The 21,605-nt window shown below is 42.4% G+C and overlaps 1 protein-coding gene across 1 annotated transcript in view; it reads right to left on the bottom strand.

Moving 5' to 3' along the window:
* Positions 1–21,605, bottom strand: part of LOC126298331 (dynein axonemal heavy chain 7-like) — a 1,150,327-nt gene that overhangs the window by 972,465 nt on the left and 156,257 nt on the right. Inside the window, exons 9-11 of the mRNA XM_049989626.1 lie at positions 20,791–20,903; positions 20,513–20,664; positions 18,744–18,919 (exon numbers count right to left, since the gene is read on the bottom strand). Coding sequence (XP_049845583.1) covers positions 18,744–18,919; positions 20,513–20,664; positions 20,791–20,903 — 441 coding nt within the window. The remainder of the gene's footprint in view (positions 1–18,743; positions 18,920–20,512; positions 20,665–20,790; positions 20,904–21,605) is intronic.

The raw sequence follows: 21,605 nt of genomic DNA on the forward strand, positions 1-21,605 counted from the left end.
TAGCCCTTACCAATATGAAGATAGTGCCTGTTCCCGAAAGAACAGATACAATTAATTACCGTGTAGCTTCTCTAGAATGAAATGATAATTAAATCGAAACCCTTAGCTGTCGACAGGTGTCGATATACATAAATGGGGACAGTTGAAATTGTGTGCCCCGACCGGGAATCGATCCCGGGATCTCCTGCTTAATACTTTACGGATGTTAAGGAGTTAAGAATTAGTGCTCTTCATTATAGTCCAATGTTAGAACAGAGCAGTTACATAGATTAATTGAGAAAATGTTAAGTTACCATGTGAACATACATCATATTGACTGGGATGCATATCTAAGGTATGTCGTGCAGGGTATCATTCTAAAGTCTCTCAAACATGCTAAACAGTGCTTGTGTCGTCTACTGTTTTAGAATCACTGTCAGCGCTGTGGACAGGCTGCCACTCTACAAGACCATGACCTAGGAAGAAGATGCTGTGACATGCAAATGATTAGCTTTTCAGAGCATTCACACAAGGTTGGTGCCGGTGGCGACACCTACAACTTGCTGACATGAGGAAAGTTTCCAACCGATTTCTCATACACAAACAGCAGTTGACCGGCGTTGCCTGGTGAAACGTTGTTGTGATACCTCGTGTAAGGAGCAGAAATGCGTACCATCACGTTTCCGACTTTGATAAAGGTCGGATTGTAGCCTATCGCAACTGCGCTTTATCATAACACGACATTGCTGCTCGCGTTGGTCGAGATCCAATGACTGTTAGCAGAATAGGGATCGGTGGGTTTAGGAGGGTAATACGGAACGCCGTGCTGGATCCCAACGGCCTCGTATCACTAGCAGTCCAGATGACAGGCATCTTATCCGCCTGGCTGTAACGGATCGCGCAGCCACGTCTCGATCCCTGAGTCAACAGATAGGGACGTTTGCAAGACAACAACCACCTGCACGAACAGTTCGACAATGTTTGCAGCAGCCTGGACTATCAGCTCGGAGACCATGGCTACGGTTACCCTTGACGCTGCATCACAGACAGGAGCGCCTGCGATGGTGTACTCAACGAGGAACCTGGGTGCACGAAAGGCAAAACGTTTCGGATGAATCCAGGTTCTCTGTACAGCATCATGATGGTCGCATCCGTGTTTGGCGACATCGCGGTGAACGCACATTGGAAGCGTTTATTCCTCATCGCCATACTGGCGTATCACCCTGCGTGATGGTACGGGGTGTCATTGGTTACACGTCTCGCTCACCTCTTGTTCACATTGACGGCACTTTGACCAGTGGACGTTACATTTCAGATGTGTTACGACCCGTGGCTCTACCTTTCATTCGATCCCTGCAAAAACGCTACATTTCAGCAGGATAATGCACGATCGCATGTTGCAGCTCCTGTACGGTCCTTTCTGGATACATAAAATGTTCGACTGCTGCCGTGGCCAGTACATTCTCCAGATCTCTCACCAATTGAAAACGACTGGTCAATGGTGGCCGAGCAACTGGCTCGTCATAATACGCCAGTCACTACTCTTGATGAACTGTGGTATCGTGTTGAAGCTGTACACACCATCCAAGCTCTGTTTGACTCAATGCCCAGGCGTATCAAGGCCGTTATTATGACCAGAGGTGATATTTCTAAGTACTGATTTCTCACGTTCTATGCACCCAAATTGCGTGAAAATGTAATCACATTCACTTCTAGTATAATAGATTTGTCCAATGAATACCCGTTTATCATCTGCATTTCTTCTTGGTGTAGCAATTTTAATTACCATTAGATTACTTTGTAATCGAACTCGCTAAGTCTCAGGGTCCATCTTGTTAGTCTGCTAAACAGATCCTTCACTCAAAATAACCACTTCAGAACAGCGTGGTCGGTCACTATTCGATAATTTTTCCCATGAGGCAAACATATAAAATACGTGACACCATAAATGAGACTCAACATGTCCTTGTCTTCAATTTTATGCATATTTTGCAACTTCCTTCTCTGTCATTGAATGGTTCTTCTCTGCTGCATTCAGTTGTCTCGACGCATTGTCTACAGGATGTTCTTCATCGTTAATCTCCTCGCTTGAAACACATCCAATAACATGGTCCTCTGGTTAAATCGTCTCGCTAATGGCAAGTTTGCGAAATACAAAGGTAATATAACATATAATAACAGTAATATTAATATCGGGAACGAAATTAGCGACCCATAAATGATGTAGGCCACACAGTTGCGATTTGGTTAGGATAATGTTTATTCAGAAAGCAAACTAATAGCGAAAGTAGTCGTCCTTAGAGCTACTGTTACACTCGAGAGCATATCCATTTGACACTGTTCGATCATTCACAATCTCACCGCGAAATACACCTCGTTAACCATGCGAAAAGTTAAAGATTTCACACCAGGCTAGCTCACCGCTCAGAGACTAAGTCCCGCGATACCACACAACGCGAAATTTTCTAAGTAGTTTCTCTTCCTAGCTACTTAAAGACCGACCTTCCGCTTTCGCGTCTCAATCCGAATTGTACCCTTTGGTGTCTCCCACCGTGCTGTCTGACACTCTGCCCGTCCCGTCCGCGTTTCGCCGGTCGTAGTGGCCGTGTGGTTCTACGCGCTGCAGTCTGGAACCGCGAGACCGCTACGGTCGCAGGTTCGAATTCTGCCTCGGGCATGGATGTGTGTGATGTCCTTAGGTTAGTTAGGTTTAAGTAGTTCTTAGTTCTAGGGGACTAATGACCTCAGAAGTTGAGTCCCATAGTGCTCAGAACCATTTGAACCATTTTTTCGTCCGCGTTTCCCGCGCCGAATATCCTCGCACAACTGACTACGGCAGTTCCCTTTCCTGAAGCCGTCCATCTGATTGGCTACAGCTTATTCCACATTATTTTACATTTTCACATATTTAAATAATCAAGGCTTGACCACATTCACGTTCTAAATAAAGTAACAATAATATCCATAATACCAATACAATTTCCTTCTTAATTTTGAATGTCACGGCCAGTAGCCGTGCACCAATGTGCTTTCTTATAAATAAATAAAGAATAAAAGTAAATATTATGCACTAAACTTTACAACAAATATTCTATTACCTAATGGCTCAATAAGTTGTCATGCTGTCATTGTTCAATGTGTTTTGTGTGGAGGAAACGATGATCTGATGCCTAACTGTAAATACTGGAAATTTAAATTTACTATATCTTTTAAACAAATAAAGTTACAGAATTGATATTTACAATATTTGTCATTTTAATGATACGCTTCTATATGAAATGTAGATTGTTAAGATCGACCAAAGCGTTCAGATTTTAGCATTCAGGTCTTTGTTACAAAACTTGTTAATTTTACTTTAACAGTAAATCTTAAACTAATTGAGATACGATAAATATTCAAGTTTTATTACCATTTATGGAGGATAGCAAATTAAAATTACTGTGGGTTGATTCCCTGCGTTACTACAGAATTAAATAGTTTCCATAAATGTTGCCCTTTATGGCCGATCTTAGGTCCGCCATATTTAACACTGCTACGTCTCCTTGGCCACAAAGGGCTTCTACTGGGTTTCCCTATGACACAAGTTCTCGTCTGTCTCACTCGCACACTACAGCGCTTAGGCTTCAATAGACAATAGACGCCTATGAATTTCCCCATCTCGTGGAGAATATGTGCCCTTTGTGGCACGCGGTCCTGGTCGCCACGGTTCGTTTCACAATTCCTGTAGGCTGACTCTTTCGCTCATATATTTAAATTACAACGCAATGCTCGTTAACTCACTACAGCGTTCATACATCACCACTCGGTGATAGCAGTAGCTCTCACTAGATTAGGTTAGCGAGCAAACGTGGCTAACATAAACAGTACCAATTAAAAGAAAGCAATGCACGTCATTTCCCTTTCTTCACTGATAAAACTTGCACAACCGTATTGATAGTTGTCGTTTAGTTTATCGACCAGTTTATTCATCTGAGACCGATAAAACTCTGTGGACGTGCTATTTTCCCTGTGGATCAGAGCATGCCACCAACTTCCTGATCGCTGGAGGACTCTGCTACCATGCTGGACCACGTAGCAACCTCAGCTCCCTCGTCTGAGATGTTCATGTCATTCCTGTCACCTAAAATCACACCATCCCTCACACTAGCCAAAATATATTTGTGACAGTTATTAGATTATTTTGCAAACAATTAACTTGGGTACCCTTAACAACTACAGGGTGATTCACGGAGATATGCAAATATTTTAATATGATATTCTACAAGTAAAACTAAAGAATGAAGTTCATACAAACATAAGTCCGCAAATATTTAGTTACGGAGTTACGGCTGATAAAAGATTTTGCCCGAAATTCAGCAACTTGGCTATTATGAAGCCATCGCTAAACTGTACGAAGTTAAAGTAAAGCACGATTTCCATTTATTTTGTTTTATTGGTCTGGTGAATCTAATAAAACATGTCCCAGGCGTGTATCTGCAGAAGTTTTCCAGGACATCCAGAGGAACAAAGATTATTATACAAGTAAATTTCTTCACTTTTCATTAAGAATGTAGAAACGTTTATGTCATTGTTGGCAACCGTTAGTGAGTAGTTTCAGTCGTTTCCTGACCTTGAAACGAATTAGTTTTCTGTATTGTTCAGTGAAAGAACATAATAACAACAGTGTATTTAAGTGAAACCATATAATAACTTTTGTAGTTTGTAGATTATTTATGAAATAGTGATGCCTTTCAAATTTCTTACCAGGAAATGTGCCGATATGGTGTTTATTTATGACAAATGTGATGGTAATGCTACGACTGCAGTTAACGAATATCGCGTACGTTATGAAACTCGGAGGATTCCGAATGCACGAACCATTAGTGGAGTATTTCGAATGTTACGGGAGACAGGTTCTCCTCGCAGCGTTCATAATCAGTACGAGGGTTCGATACGTGAAGACGATGATGAGGATATTATGGTTGCTGTTCAACGTAGCCCGGTTACCAGTACATGACGTCATGACGTATCTCTCAACGATTAGGCATTTCACAATCCAAGGTATGGCGTACACTGAAGTACAATAATTTGTATTCTTACCATAAACAAAAAGTGCATCATTTACATATGGCAGATCCTGCCCTTCACTTGGAGTTGTGCAACTAGTTTAATACTAATAGGCAATTGCACAAACACATTTTATTTACTGATGAGGCACAGTTTACTCGAGATCGTATAAACAATTTACATAAGGAGCACGTATGGTCTGAAGCAGACCGACATGCAACAGTGCAACGCAATTTCCATCAGCGATTTAGCATGAATGTGTGGTGTGGTATAATCAACACACACTTTATTGGACCATACATTTTCCCATCATGTAGGCATGTATCGAGTAACACTGTATCGATTATGATAACATCGCTATGGTCGCTTCTTTGTTTTTTCGCGCCAGAACAAGGGAATGAGTCACGTGGAGGTGTTTCACCGTGTGCGTAGTGTGAAGATGTTAAGGAACCAGGCTAAGAGAACAAGTAAATTTTGTGACTATAAAGGTGTTTGATGCTGTGTAATCATTCGTGTACCTCACGAGACGTAATCCGCGGTTCGCGAAGTCATACACCACGAGAACAATCGCGAGAACATAATTAGATGCCCGCGAGCATCTCATCCGCGCCGGTAAATGAAAATTGGATTATCTATATTGCCACGAACGCCGCATCTGGATTGCAGTGTTGGATGACGTATTGTGGTGTAGTGTTACTGTATGTATCAGTTATTTTGTGAAGAGTGTAACAGCGCAGCCCTCTGTAGCGCAAGTGTTAAGGAATATATCAATGGATTATACTAGGCTAAAACTTGAATTTTGGTAATTGGCACTCCTTTCTTCCCCTTGTTAGTTATAGTTTATTATAGTAATATTCAAGCTGCTGTTCCTAGACTGCAAAGGAAGAAGCGAATGACGATTGGATTTACGAGGTGAGTGGGTACAATTAGCAAATTCAGACGGAACTATAACCCCACCCTCCCTCATTCGCTTACAAAGACATCTAGGTGGCGAGACGTACTTACAATTCCTTCAAGAAGAAATGCCCCGCTTGCTCGAAGATGTTACACTTGCTACAGATTGAAAATGTATTTTCAACATTTCCAGCCTGTTCATATTCAGTTGTGCACCAACGTCGTTACTACACATTTAAATGAACATTTTCTCCAGAAAGAGATTGGTCGTGGTGCTACACGTCTGTGACCACCAAGATCGCCTGATTTAACACCAATAGATTTTTGTGTGTGGGGATGGATGCAAGACATATTTTATGAGGGCAAAGTCAGTACACGTGAGACATTATTTGCTCGCATTATGAATGCAATAGACGAAATTAAGAACAACCCTGTGAAACTGAAAGGGGCAACAAAATCTGTTCATACACGTGCAGTTAAACACTTTGAGCTCGGTGGAGACATTTTTGAACATTTATTGTGAATGTATTGTAAAATTGTATGTACACTGTACAACTTCCTTAACACTAAGCTTTATTTTTTTCCGGTTTAACATGAATTCACGTGTGCTATGGTATTAATAAAAGCAGATTATCTGACACATTCATACAGTTTCAGTTAACGTTATTACCATCATTTTTTCAAAATTAAATTCGCTACAACTTCTATTGAAAACTTTAGGCAGTTGTCTGGAATTTAAAAAACAAATTTGGCCAAGTAGTTAATACACTGGGACATGTTTTACTAGGTTCACCAGATCAATAAGAACAAAATAAATGGAAATCGTGCTGTACTTTAACCTCGTACAGTTCTGCGATTGCTTCATATTAGCGAAATTGCTAAATTTCAGGCAAAATCTTTTATTAGCCGTAACTCCCTAACTAAATATTTTCGGACCTATGTTTATATGAACTTTTTTCTTTAGTTTTACTTGTAGAATAACATATCAAAATATTTGCCTTTCTTCGTGGATCACCCTTTATATTTACCCGATAATCGCATATTGTGCTTTACCCGATTGGTTCAATTACGGATGACAAAATGAAACACTCGTCGGATCGCCACAACGAATCACGCTGGAGTGAGCCTACTAGCGCTACGTGAGTCACCCCAGCTGAGGCAGGCACTACGCTAGGTGTGGTCGAGCTGTCTGAGGGAGTGTTTTGTCAACACGAGATAGGATCTATCAGACGGCGAAGCTGTCATTGGCCGACCAGTATACAGGTAGTTTTGCTTTGGACATCAGCTGAGATTTTCCAGAATGGGAGAAAAGGAAGTGGTAATACCGCAGCTACTATAGCGGTCTTTGCAACCTGCAGGATAAATGGTTACAACCGACAATTCATAAATTGGATAATGAATCATAGGAACTTTCTACCCGGAATACATATTCATCAGAGTGAACACGACAGTGATGCATCTGCATTGCCACTTGAATGATAATTATACCACAGAAGCTATGTTGGCAAAATTATAAGAGTATTATTGAATAACTCTTTCAAAATTAATAACTATTAAATGGATTCCAGTCAAAGTATCTGACGATATCTGAAGAAATCATCTGTAGTCACTCATGGTCTCGCATTTCTAATTCACAATTTACAGCATGTTTTCGTTACACTGTTTTAGTTACACCCAATAATAGACATGTGCCCGAATGATGATTCATCTACACTCCTGGAAATGGAAAAAAGAACACATTGACACCGGTGTGTCAGACCCACCATACTTGCTCCGGACACTGCGAGAGGGCTGTACAAGCAATGATCACACGCACGGCACAGCGGACACACCAGGAACCGCGGTGTTGGCCGTCGAATGGCGCTAGCTGCGCAGCATTTGTGCACCGCCGCCGTCAGTGTCAGCCAGTTTGCCGTGGCATACGGAGCTCCATCGCAGTCTTTAACACTGGTAGCATGCCGCGACAGCGTGGACGTGAACCGTATGTGCAGTTGACGGATATTAAGCGAGGGCGTATAGTGGGCATGCGGGAGGCCGGGTGGAACTACCGCCGAATTGCTCAACACGTGGGGCGTGAGGTCTCCACAGTACATCGATGTTGTCGCCAGTGGTCGGCGGAAGGTGCACGTGCCCGTCGACCCGGGACCGGACTGCAGCGACGCACGGATGCACGCCAAGACCGTAGGATCCTACGCAGTGCCGTAGGGGACCGCACCGCCACTTCCCAGCAAATTAGGGACACTGTGGCTCCTGGGGTATCGGCGAGGACCATTCGCAACCGTCTCCATGAAGCTGGGATACGGTCCCGCACACCGTTAGGCCGTCTTCCGCTCACGCCCCAACATCGTGCAGCCCGCCTCCAGTAGTGTCGCGACTGGCGTGAATGGAGGGACAAATGGAGACGTGTCGTCTTCAGCGATGAGAGTCGCTTCTGCCTTGGTGCCAATGATGGTCGTATGCGTGTTTGGCGCCGTGCAGGTGAGCGCCACAATCAGGACTGTATACGACCGAGGCACACAGGGCCAACACCCGGCATCATGGTGTGTGGAGCGATCTCCTACACTGGCCGTACACCTCTGGTGATCGTCGAGGGGACACTGAATAGTGCACGGTACATCGAAACCGTCATCGAACCCATCGTTCTACCATTCCTAGACCGGCAAGGGAACTTGCTGTTCCAACAGGACAATGCACGTTCGCATGTATCCCGTGCCACCCAACGTGCTCTATAAGGTGTAAGTCAACTACCCTGGCCAGCAAGATCTCCGGATCTGTCCCCCATTGAGCATGTTTGGGACTGGATGAAGCGTCGTCTCACGCGGTCTGCACGTCCAGCACGAACGCTGGTCCAACTGAGGCGCCAAGTGGAAATGGCATGGCAAGCCGTTCCACAGGACTACATCCAGCATCTCTACGATCGTCTCCATGGGAGAATAGCAGCCTGCATTGCTGCGAAAGGTGGATATACACTGTACTAGTGCCGACATTGTGCATGCTCTGTTGCCTGTGTCTATGTGCCTGTGGTTCTGTCAGTGTGATCATGTGATGTATCTGACCCCAGGAATGTATCAATAAAGTTTCCCCTTCCTGGGACAATGAATTCACGGTGTTCTTATTTCAATTTCCAGGAGTGTATATCATACTCCGCAAGCCCAATAATGGTGTGTGGCGGAGGGTACTTTCGGTACCACTATCTGATCACTGGCCGGGGTGGCCGAGCGTTTCTAGGCGCTACAGTCTGGAACCGCGCCACCTCTACGGTCGCAGGTTCGAATTCTGCCTCGGGCACGGGTGTGTGTGATATCCTTAGGTTAGTTAGGTTTAAGTAGTTCTAAGTTATAGGGGACTGATGACCTCAGAAGTTAAGTCCCATAGTGCTCAGAGCTATCTGAACCACTACCTGATCTCTCCAACCCTGCTAAACTCACGAATAGTGGGTAGGAAGAATGATTGTCGGGGAGCCTCTGTATTGGCTCCAATTTCTCGAATTTTCTCCTTGTGGTCAATACGCGAGATGTATGTGGGGGGAAGTAATATGTTGTCTGACTCCTCCTGAAAAGTGCTATCCCAAAATTTCAATAGTAAATCTCTCCGTGATCACAACGCCTCTCTTGTAACGTCTGCCAATGGAGTTTGTTTAGCATCTCCGTTACGCTCCGTTGGATCTTCTCTATCTCCCCTGTCAGTCCTACTTGATCGGGCGAAGAAGCTTCTTATAAGCCATTTGTTTCGTGGATGAGTTACATTTCCTTAAGATTCTTCAGATGAATCTGAGTCTGGTGTCTACTTTTCCCACTATCTGTTTCATTTGGTCATTCCACTCAAGGTCGCTGTCGATAGTTACGACTAGATATTTTACGGCAGACGCTGTCTCCAGCTATTTATCATAAGTAGTGTAACTGTACAGTAGTGGATTTCTTTTCCTATGGATGCGCAATATGTTACATTTATTTATTTTCAGGGTCAACTGACAGAGTCTGCAGGTCGTTCTGCAAATTCTTACCATCTTCTGCCGTTGCTACTTTGGTATGAACAACTGCATTATCTAGCAATAGCCTTAAAGAGCATCCGACGCTTTCTACTAGATCATTTATATATATTGTGAACAGCAGCGGTTCTATCACACTTCCCTGTGGTACTCTGGTTGTTACCTTTACGTCTGTCGATTTAGTTTCGTTAAGACCGGCGTGTTGAGTTCTATCTCCAAGAAAGTCTTAAATCCAATCGCAGGTCCGCTCTAACACTCCGTGAGCTTATATTTTTTTCATTAAGTGGCAATGCGGGACGGTGTCAAATGCCTTAATGAAATCAAGGAACAAGGCATCAACCTGAGCACCCTTGTCCACTGCGCTGTGGTTCTCACGGAGGAACAGAGCTAGCTGAGTTTCGCAGGATCTCTGTTTGCGGAATCCATGTTGATTTTTATAGAGGAGATGTTCATTTTCCAAGAACGTCATAATTCTTGAGCATAAAATATCTTTCATAATTCTACAGCAGATTGACGTCAACGACATAGGTCTATAATTGTGTGGATCTGTCTTACGGCCTTTCTTAAAAACGGGAATGACCTGCCCTTTTTTCCAGTCATTAGATAGCTTTCGTTGCTCAAGAGATCTACGATAGATTATAGAAGGGGAGCAAGTTCTTCCGCATAATATTTACAGAATCTTACAAGTATCTCATCTGCTCCTGAAGCCTTTCCACTACTAAGCGAGTGTAGCTGCTTTTCAATTCCGCGATCGGTTATCTCAGTTTCTGCCATTTCAACGTTCGCACGACGATTGAAAGGAGGGACACTGTTACGATCTCCGCGGTGAAACAACTTCGGAAGACCGAATTGAGTATTGCGGCCTTCTCTCTGTTACCTTCCGTTTCGGTGCCGGTGTGGTCGGTAAGAGAATGAATAGATGATTTTGACCCACTTACTGGTTTTACATACCACCAAAATCTCTTAGGATTTTTACTCAGGTGGGTTGACAACGTCTTACTTTCAAAATCATTGAACACTTCTATCGTTGCTCTCCTTACGCTCATTTTCGCTTCGTTCAGCTTTTGTTTGTCAGCTAGAGAGCTGAGATAAAGCGCTTTTTTTCTTACATAGCGCTCTTCTAACACGGCTATTAAACCATGGTGGATCTTTCGCATCTCTTAAACCTTACTCGGAACGTACTTGTCTACGGCATATTACATGATGCCTTTGATTCCTCCACATATACCCATGTTATGAATACAACATTTCGCTCATAATACAGTCAAATTTTACAGTATGTCATATTTATTGCACTTGGCTTGATTTATTTAATAAGTTGCTTATTTTGCCAATAATAACGATGTAAGTTTTTCTGAACTCATGCAACTATTGCATTTTCTGAAAACACCGTTGAAAAGGGCATGAAAGAACGTTTCTTGAGTCAGTCATTCCAGTTTGAATTCTTGTAGTTAACAGGCACTTGTGCGTTTGATACCTAATTACGTTATTTACAATTGACCTGGCAGGCTTTGATTCTCTTGTGAGGTCAGGAAAAGGCTGACGAAGATGTTTTTATTAGATGTAAGTCACATCTCTCCAGGATGGCGAATCAGTTTACTAATTTGGAGAATTATTTGCAGTTTGCGTGTTCCCAAGGGGATAAAAGTCAGCATCCAGATGCGCTAACATCACTCTTATCCATTACCGTAACGTCGTAACTTGTGGTTTATGTGTGCCGAAGCTGACCTGCGGCAGACAACTGGCAGAAAATGGCCGGCAAATTAGCCGCTAGGTACTTTTGTAAGGGCTTAGTACAATTACTAAGGGTTCGAACTTTGAATGTGGCTACCAAATAGAAATCTAATTTCTGTGAGTGTCAGACTGTGGACAGCACGGGTATTAGAACTGTTTTCCCTACTTGTGATAACTCCTTCCGTTAGCCTAAAAACGCATTTACAAGGCTTGGTTGAGTGAGATAATCTGCCTGCACTCGAACTGCATGCACGCAAACTTAACTGCGAGTACATTATTATCGTCAGTTTATTTGATGCTTTATCGGTATACTCTTTGGAACGACAAAATTCTATTTATTGCGTTTTCTGTTGATGAATAAATAATCAGTTAACCAAGAGTTAAATCACTAGTGTTTCCTACTATTGTTAATCCTAAGCGATTGTCAAGTTATATATCATTAATCAATTTTTTTTTGTTTAATTCGCAAATTTTTCACTCTTAGAATTTGGACTTTTGTGCCGTACTTTGTTTCAGCTAATACAACCGCAGCACATGAATGTGACGATGTGCGACCCACCCCTATGACAGGCAGTGATCATATATTAGTCAGGTCGTGGATTTGTCCAACCGCCATAAGCAGGTAACGTTTCGCTTTTGTAGGATGTGGCGCTCAGGTAGAGTGAACCGGCATTACTGAATTGTATGTCAGAAGGAAGTACAACATAATATGAGCTATGGATCTGAAAGTGAAGATTACGATGATCCTTAGTAAATGATATGTCAGGAATGCACAAGCTATTCCTTCAAGAAGTCATGCTGTAGAATGGAAACTGTGTCTGTCTTTGCGCCACCGCCGTCTTTCGGCAGTCAGTATCATCAAGAACACATTGGAATTACAAAGTATGTAGCCATCAGAACAGCTGACATAACAGTTTTTGGAAGCAATGTCTTATATAAAACTTGAAAATAAAATTTTTGAGATGACTAACATTCATGGCAAAAGAGTTTATGACCAGTAATAGTCTTTCCTGAAAGTATTTGTCTTGATTGTAACCTTACACGGAGGTGAAACGTGGAAAGTAAGTCCTATAGCCAAGAGGATAGTAAAAGCTTTTCAAGTGTTAAAAAACAATAGTAAAGAGCTGATGGATAAATCGAATACTAATGGAAAACTATCGAATCTAATTGGAGAGAAAAAAACGAATGTGGCACAATTTGCCTAAACGAAGGGATGGGTGGATAGGACACATCGTAAGGCACCATGGAATCGTTAATTGGCTGCAGGTGAGAACTGCGAAGGACGCAAACCGCAGGGAGAGACCAACGCTTGTGTGCAGTAGACAGGTTCAAGTTAATACATGTTGCAGTAACTATACAGGGACGAGAGGCCTCTACAAGCTATATTAGCGTGGAGAACTGAGTCAAACCAGCCTCTCAATTACTAATCTAATTCTTTCAGTACTGCCTGATTTAATACGTCTACGAACCATTACCCTTATTTTACATATATCGATGTTCATCTTATATCCTCCTTTCCATATAGTCTTCTGACTGAAAATCACAACAACAGCAACAAGAACGACATGTTATGACTTTCATATGCTAAAATACGATTTTGAATTTTTATGTATTTTATTTTACAGTTTCTACCCAATTATAACAGATCGAATAATTGGGGACAGAACAGAAGGAAGGAATATTGGTGTTTAACGTCCTGGGGATAGAACAGAATGGTTATAGGTCACATGAAAATCAAATAGATTGCTTACATAGTACGTGTGAAAGAATAAAAACACTTACAAAATAGTATGAAAGTCCCGTTATTATGTTCATTGTGACACTACAGTCCTTCTTAAACGTACTTGCCCATAATTTTGTGACTCGCCCGTGATGGAATGCATTTATTCACAATTAAAAATTGGATGGTTATAAGACAGAAATATATCCACTGCAGAGGCCTAAGCCACAGTCAGAGCTGGAGCGCCAGCAGCCTCAGTCACCGTCCTCCTGACAGAAGCACTCCTCTCTGTGTGCCTGCATCCGTATCGCCGTGTCCAAAGGTCAACAATCTGGGCTGGCAGGAAGCTACTGCAGTTTGACACACTACTGCCTGACAATGGACGGACACGGCTGCCTGACAATAGACTTTTCCGCAGTGGCAACGAAACGTCGCACTTCCGCAAAGTTAGCCTCGAGCGATGGCATCGAACCGCGCCCGTAGCCAGCCTATGGGATTCGACTTGCTGGGCAAAACAACTGTACAGGACCTGTGCGAGCCGCAGCCTTGAGGTCTTCGCTATAAATATGTTGCTGTCGCCACTGTTAATGGAGGTAAGGCTCCCACGTACAAAAAAATGGTTCAAATGGCTCTGAACTCTATGGGACTTAACTTCTGAGTTCATCAGTCCCCCTGAACTTAGAACCACTTAAACCTAACTAACCTTAGGACATCACACACAACCATGTCCGAGGCAGGATTCGAACCTGCGACCGTAGCGGTCACGCGGTTACAGACTGTAGCGCCTAGAACCGCTCTGCCACTCCGGCCAGCTCCCACGTACAGGCTGCCCCTAGGTGCGCTGCAGTGTGGCCAGATGCTATGCTATGGACGCCACTGACGACTCAACCTCAGTATGGCAGCGACGCCTAGCAGAGTGTATTCTCCATGTTCATTATCTTCCTTACCTGCTGGTACGACACCAGAATATTACAGGAGAAAGCTGGACTGCACGTCGGCCAGAGTGGCCGAGAGGTTCTACGCGCTTCAGTCTGGAACCGCGCGACCGCTACGGTCGCAGGTCAGAATCCTGCCCCGGGCATGGATATGTGTGATGTCCTTAGGTTAGTTAGGTTAAAAGTAGTTCTAAGTTCTAGGGTACTGATGAGCTCCGATGTTAAGTCCCATAGTGCTCAGAGCCATTTTTTCTGGACTGCACTAGGGAAGAGGGTGCACTCAGGTGACAGCTGAATAAAGTGAGAACGAACTGTTTTACATTCACCGATGGTTTTGTCTGTAATTTCCCCACACACAATCGACAAACCCCACAAAATCTCCAGAAGACTCGATCACCATCTGAAATGTAAGAACTGTTTTGGCTTCCACACTTGTTTCTCCACAGCTATGCTGGATTTGTTAGAGATGGGTCAAATGGCTCTGAGCACTATGGGACTTAACTTCTGAGGTCATCAGTCTCCTAGAACTTAGAACTACTTAAACATAATTAACCTGAGGACATCACACATATCCATGCCCGGGGCATGATTCGAACCTGCGACTGCAGTGGTCACGTGGTTCCAGACTGTAGCGCCTAGAACCGCTCGGCCACTCCGGCCGGCGATCTGTTAGACCATGTAGCTACACTTAACTAATATTAATCAACGGAAGTTACGTTTTAGACGTAGTGTAAGAAAAACACTGGTTGATAATTGCTAAGGAACAACTCCAACCGAATAAAGAACAATTGTCAGTTGGTACAGAATAACTGGTAGGGAACACCCAGTGACAGTAAATGTTGCACTATCGATACCATACCAGGGGCCCGCATCTCGTGCTCGTGCGGTAGCGTTCTCGCTTCCCACGCCCGGGTTCCCGGGTTCGATTCCCGGCGGGGTCAGGGATTTTTCTGCCTCGTGATGGCTGGGTGTTGTGTGATGTCCTTAGGTTAGTTAGGTTTAAGTAGTTCTAAGTTCTAGGGGACTGATGACCATTGATGTTAAGTCACATAGTGCTCAGAGCCATTTGAAACTTTTTTTTTTTTCACGGCTAGGACAGTACAGTGACGCTTGTTTATTCTGAGAGCCATATCGTCTGGCGGCAAGGAGAAAAAAGATTTTTAAAGTGCTGTGTAATTTGAGAAATTTTGTGACTGTTTCACATCCGGCCATTGCCCACCGGGATTTAATTATACCACCGTGTTCTTGTTTACATAATTCTGGTTGGTTTGGTTCAAATGGCTCTGAGAACTATGGGACTTAACAGCTATGGTCATCAGTCACTTAGAACTTAGAACTACCAAAACCTAACTAACCTAAGGACATCACACAACATGCAATCATCACGAGGCCCAAAAAATCCTTGACCCCGCTTGGAATCGAACACGGGAACCCGGGGGCGGAAAGCGAGAACGCTACCGCACGACCACGAGCTGCAGATCAGAAATCTGGTAGAATTCCAGCGTATATAGCGTAATTTGTTTTTGTTCAGTGCTCCGCTTTCGTTTTTACTCAGAAATACTCATTGCTTAGGCCTTAACATTAATTTGTGTACGCCATGGCTACGCCAGAAATGTCATTTACACAAGTAGCTTATTTTCAGGCACAACAGATGGAAAGGCTCTTGCAGTTTCAGTTAAACATAACGGCATCGCTTCCTGCCACCCAGACCGCGCTGCAGCAATCTAGACCTACGTACCCACCTAAGTTCCAAGAATTAAACGTACAGTAAGACGACTGCACTGACAAGGAAATGGTTCAAGAAGAGATGTCGAGCCGGCCGCTGTGGCCGAGAGGTTCTAGGCGCTTAAGTCTGAAACCGCGAGACCGCTACGGTCGCAGGTTCGAATCCTGTGTGATATCCTTAGGTTAGTTAGGTTTAAGTAGTTCTAAGTCTAGGGGCCTGATCACCTAAGCTGTTAAGTCCCATAGTGCTTAGAGTCATTTGAACAATTTTTTTCATGCTTTCAAAAACCAAGGTAATGGCATGAATGTAATCGTGTCCGAACGAGGTTCTGAGGCGAACAGTGTTAAGTCTATGTCTCTTTCCAGGCCATTAGTGAAGTCAGTCACAAAGCCACAGAATTGTCTTCAGTAACGAGAAACGCTAACAAGTTATTCGGGTCTTTGAACATTTGTCAGCAATATGTGCGTATGCAACTAGACACAAGAGCAACAGTCACTCTGTTAGAAAGATGTATCTACGACCCATTAGGTCAGTCACACCATTAAATACCACTAACTGTGCTATCCACTTACAACGGAGGTGATATTTCGGTTCTTGGCGTGTGTAGTTTCCCTGCCACTTTTAAGGATGTAACGAACACAGTGCCATTTGTGGTGCTATGTGCGAAAGACAGTCTAAATATTTTTGTCATGGACGTGTTTGACTAGTTTGGTTTGAAAGTTCAGGACAATGTTTGGTCTGTCAACACATTTGTCCTGACGACAGTATATCTGAATTGTGCAATGAATTTCAGGATATTTTCCAATACTCGTTAGGCAAGGCCAATCATTTTTAAGCTCATTTTACTCTGAGAGCAAATGCAGAACCGAAATTTTTTCGGGCACGCCCAGTCCCGGATGCTATTAGGGACAAAGCAGCAAAAGAATTTCAACAGCGACCAGAAGAAGGGGTCGTGCAACCAATCACAGCAAGCCACTGCGTTTCACCTTAATCATAGTAACAAAACCGAACGTCAGGTTACGTATTTGTGCAGATTTTTAGTTCACTGTGCCACGTACACGACGTTCGCCCGTCACGACCGGCAACCCCTCAGACATTGGAGCGTTACACGGTTGCATACGCACAAGGCGTTGCGCCCTCGGACTGCGTGTACATCGACGAGGACGACAGACGGCAGGACGAGCGCCACCAGAGCTCCTTCGTGCCAGGGATCTATTTCCTCCTCCGTTTCACGTGTGTGGAACTGGGTCAGCACGAATTCCACCGCGACCCAGCTACATACTGCCGTGCAAGCCAACACGTCAGCTGTTCGCTCCACCGAAACTGTGGGCCAGTTCATGCGCCGGCTCTTAAGGCACCTGTCTCAACCCGGTTGGAAGCCACCGTAGCTGCATCAACGATTTCCTAGTGATATCTCGAGACGTACCTGTCGGTCAACTACGCCGAACTCCCAAATACCGTCGTTAGGGATTATCAGTGGCACAGTCTTCACGGCCCACTATGTTTATTCACTGTGTGTTCCAGACGTATGTCTGTTAGTGTCTGAGAAGTTATATTATTTTTATTGAGACGAGATTTTCGTTTGTTATTAAATCTCTCTACTGTAGTCGTAATAAACCCTTGTTTTTGTTTCCCTATGTCTAACTATTGCTCATGAAGTATCACTCCGTGGTAGACATGGCATACTTTTGTTCTTACCGCTTACCCAGGCCAGAGGAACCCATAGACAGACTAGGTACTGACAAGATATTCATCAAAGATGGAAGATGTCTATCTGAAGATGCCCTTAAACAGGCAATCACAGCAGTGTTTTGTTATAAATAAGCATATTGGTCTATTCAGATTTCTATGTTTACCTTTTGGCAGTGCTTTAGCGCCCGCCATTTTTATATGACACTTGCAACAGCTAACGCCTAAAGTACCATAATGTTCCAATTATTTGGACGAAATTGCATTATGCCTTCCTTAGCCAGCTTGTGAAGCATTAAAATGTGTAGATAGTCAATAGCTGACTAATTCTCTTGGTATATGGAGACAGTGGCTCCAGGAATTGTCTTCCACATTTTAAACAATCGCTATTGCTGTTTTGTTCACCACTTCATTGTGGTTTAAGCGTGAGTGACCCTTTGTCCACATTAAATAAATAAAGACTAATTTCTTGTAGTCAATAAAGCCATTAGAGTGAATACAGCGTGATCACTGACTCTGTTGAAGGATGTAAGGAAGAGCTGATAATGGTCTCTCTGAAGGACCTAATTCTGCATTAAGCTGAAATGTTTAAAACAAATAATGGGGAAAATAAATCGGTATACATGAATTAGGTCTTACGACGAATTTCGTAATCATTGTGTCTTACATCAACTATTCTACATCTGCGTTTGTGCTCCGCAAGACATTTTACAGTTTGTGGTGGATAAATGTTGATATGATTGAAACAATTCTAATGAATATAAAAAAAATTCAGCCATCATGGGAACCTAACACTACTAGGTTGACACTACTGCATTGACGTTGTCCTTCAAGGTTCATTCTGAGCAGTAATACTTGGCACATAAACACTTTTTTTACTTGGTATCAGACCATCAGGCGATATGCATATAAGAGGTCTATACAAAAGAGACAGATAAAATTTTTCTCTTACGTTTAAAAAAGAAAAAGACATGTAAATATCAGTAATCCTAATAAAAAAATTTAGAAAGAAAAATTTGCTGCATACTATACCTAGGAAAATACAGCCGCACTCTTTCAAGATAGGTATCTATTCCTTTGCAAAGAATTTCTATTGTAGGACACACCGTTTCCACAAGCTTCACCATTTGTTCATTATCTGTCATTCTTATTACCAAAGGACTGCACTTAATGAGCTCTAACAGCGTATTGTAGCTGCCGTCTATATCCTGAAAATTTGATCTTATTATATTACAGGCAAACAACGAAACAAAAATCAAACAAAAGTAACTCAGTAAATTGTTTTTTGTGTATTTATTAGCAACATGCTCCATTACAATACTTGTAATACTACATATATGCGTTGCGTGTATGTCAGAACGTCGTGTAATGTCTGTGTTTTGAGATGAAGATGAAAGAAGGGATAGTGTGAAACTGGGTGTCGGCACATAGCCTACTCCTCGCTAATACCACCAAAGGAGCCGCCAAGCTTAACATCCCCATCCAAACCACGCCAGGTCGCCGCGCTGTCTGAGGAGTCCTGTCACGGTTCGCGCTGCTACCCCCGTCGGAAGCTCGAGTCCTCCCTCGGGTATGGGTGTGTGTACTGTCCTTAGCGTAAGCTAGTTCAAGTTAGATTAATTAGTGTGAAGTCTAGGACCGATGACCTCAGCAGTTTGGTCCCATAGGAACTTACGAGCACCACTCCCCATCCAACGGACGAACCACCATCAACATGCCCTCACTCCATCACACAAGTGTGTGTTAGAGACCTCGGTCATGAAGGCAGATTAAGTAATTCAATATGAAAATAATTTTATGAGGTGATGGAAATGGATTCCAATACAATCCTAACATGGAATACGGCTTGAGAAATGAGATACGTGCCAATACATGTTGTTTTTACTGCAAAATAGTCATCGTTGTTTCGCTACACCTAATCTGTAGGATTCACACATCCTACACCATTACATTATGATACATGGTAGACTTATCTGTATTAACAGACCATCAATACTACAACGATTCTAACAGTTGGAAGCAATAATGGTAGAACATTACTTTTCCCTCTAAAGAACCTTACTTATCTCATAGTGCAGATGCTGATACCACTAATATGTGCCACAACAGAGTACGCCTCAGAAATAAGGCATTTACCGAACGCTTCAGAACCTTAATTTCTAGCTGTGGAAGACTTTAGTTATTAATTAACACTGTTTCATTGAAAATATGGTAACATCACAGTGATAATATGTCAATCTAATTCTAATGTTCTGTTACCAATAGAAGTTGATTGCAAAATAATATCATTCCGATGCAAGCTGATGCTGACATTCCTGTGTTTTAAACATTTAAAAGACTATGCACTTGTTTTTTCACTGTTGAGACACCCTGGGGAAAATGGTCATTCCTTAAGTTATTGAGACACCATCAACATCGGCGAAAGACCCGGAACCAGGCAAATTAATTTCTGTACTTAACAAAATACTTCAAAGAAGAACAGTTTACTCTTTCTGTTGTAAGGAAAAGTACTTACTGATAAAACAGCTGTTCTGATTAAAGAGACATATTCCTTATTCATCCTAAATGAATTAATGAAGTTTTGATGTTACAGCCTGAACACATTTAATATAAGGTCAGTCGGTGTTATCTGTGGTTTACGAATGAAATATCTTTATTAACCTGCAGTGATTTGCTCTGAGAAGTACTGAAGGTTCTTCTTCATGTTACAGTTTGCAAAACACAATAAAGTGAATGAATAAAGGAATGACAGAAATAATTACACTACAAAATTTCGTAGTACAACAAAAAGAGTTCAGTACCTTGAATAGTTTGTTTTCTTCTGGTATTTGAACTGTTATGTCATCAGAGGAAAATACACCATAATAATATAGCCAAGCTTCTTGAATAATTCTCCAGTTCTCTATCAGAACGTTAAGGCTCTTCAGATTTTCATACCAGTTTATCATCTCACCTGTGAAAGAGTGAAAGCTGCACAGATTAAAGAATAAGATCTAGACAGTTGCGACCTAAACGTTTAGTTAGAAGCCAGAAATGTACCGTAGTAGTTTATTCACCAGAGATGACATTTCATACTCACTTTCATATGTCTTGGCAAATGCAGACCCTCTCATTGCCAGTGTTCTGACAATATGATCATCTATGAGAGCTTGGACATCACAAAAATTTGATATTATTTCAAGATTATGAGGCCTGAAAGCAAAATTTCAGTTACTGGTATGTTTACAGTAGCACTACAAAAATAATTTTGTGGTAAGTGTAGGATACAGAAGGACTTCTATGGTCAACATACGTCTACCTACATGTTTCTGTAGCACCACCAGAGGAGGAGGATATTCTTACCAATACAGGAGGGCGTAAGCTTTTGGAGTTGATGGAATATAGTTTTTTATACCTTGGTTCACCATCATTAGGACATACAGAATGCTGTTGCGGGTCACCAGCATTTGAGGAATGATATTTTTTCCACATTGCTCTCAGCTAATTATACGTGTAATATTTCCAAGGTAGTACACGAACTATCAAAATAACATCCAAACTGAATACCTGTGTCGATATGGATTTCAAGTACGTTCAATCTCAGCAGCAGGAAAGAACAGATCGTAAGAGATTTACAAAGCTGACGTTTGTTATGAAATAATTTTGATTTAGTTAGCGGCAAATTATTTACTTTTCTTTGATAAATTACATATTTTATTTTCAAAACATACTAATAGTAGGGTCATTAGTCCTGCCATAAAATCCATACAACAACCATTACGAGATGTTGTTCAACCACATATGTCAGAATATAGTCTAAAGGGATACTGTAGAAGATCAGCACCATTGTACACGGAATTCTTTTCTTGGAAACAAATACACAATATATGAACGTCATTTTCAAACTACTAGAAA

Source organism: Schistocerca gregaria, chromosome X, assembly GCF_023897955.1.
Source record: "Schistocerca gregaria isolate iqSchGreg1 chromosome X, iqSchGreg1.2, whole genome shotgun sequence".
NCBI lineage: Eukaryota > Metazoa > Arthropoda > Insecta > Orthoptera > Acrididae > Schistocerca > Schistocerca gregaria.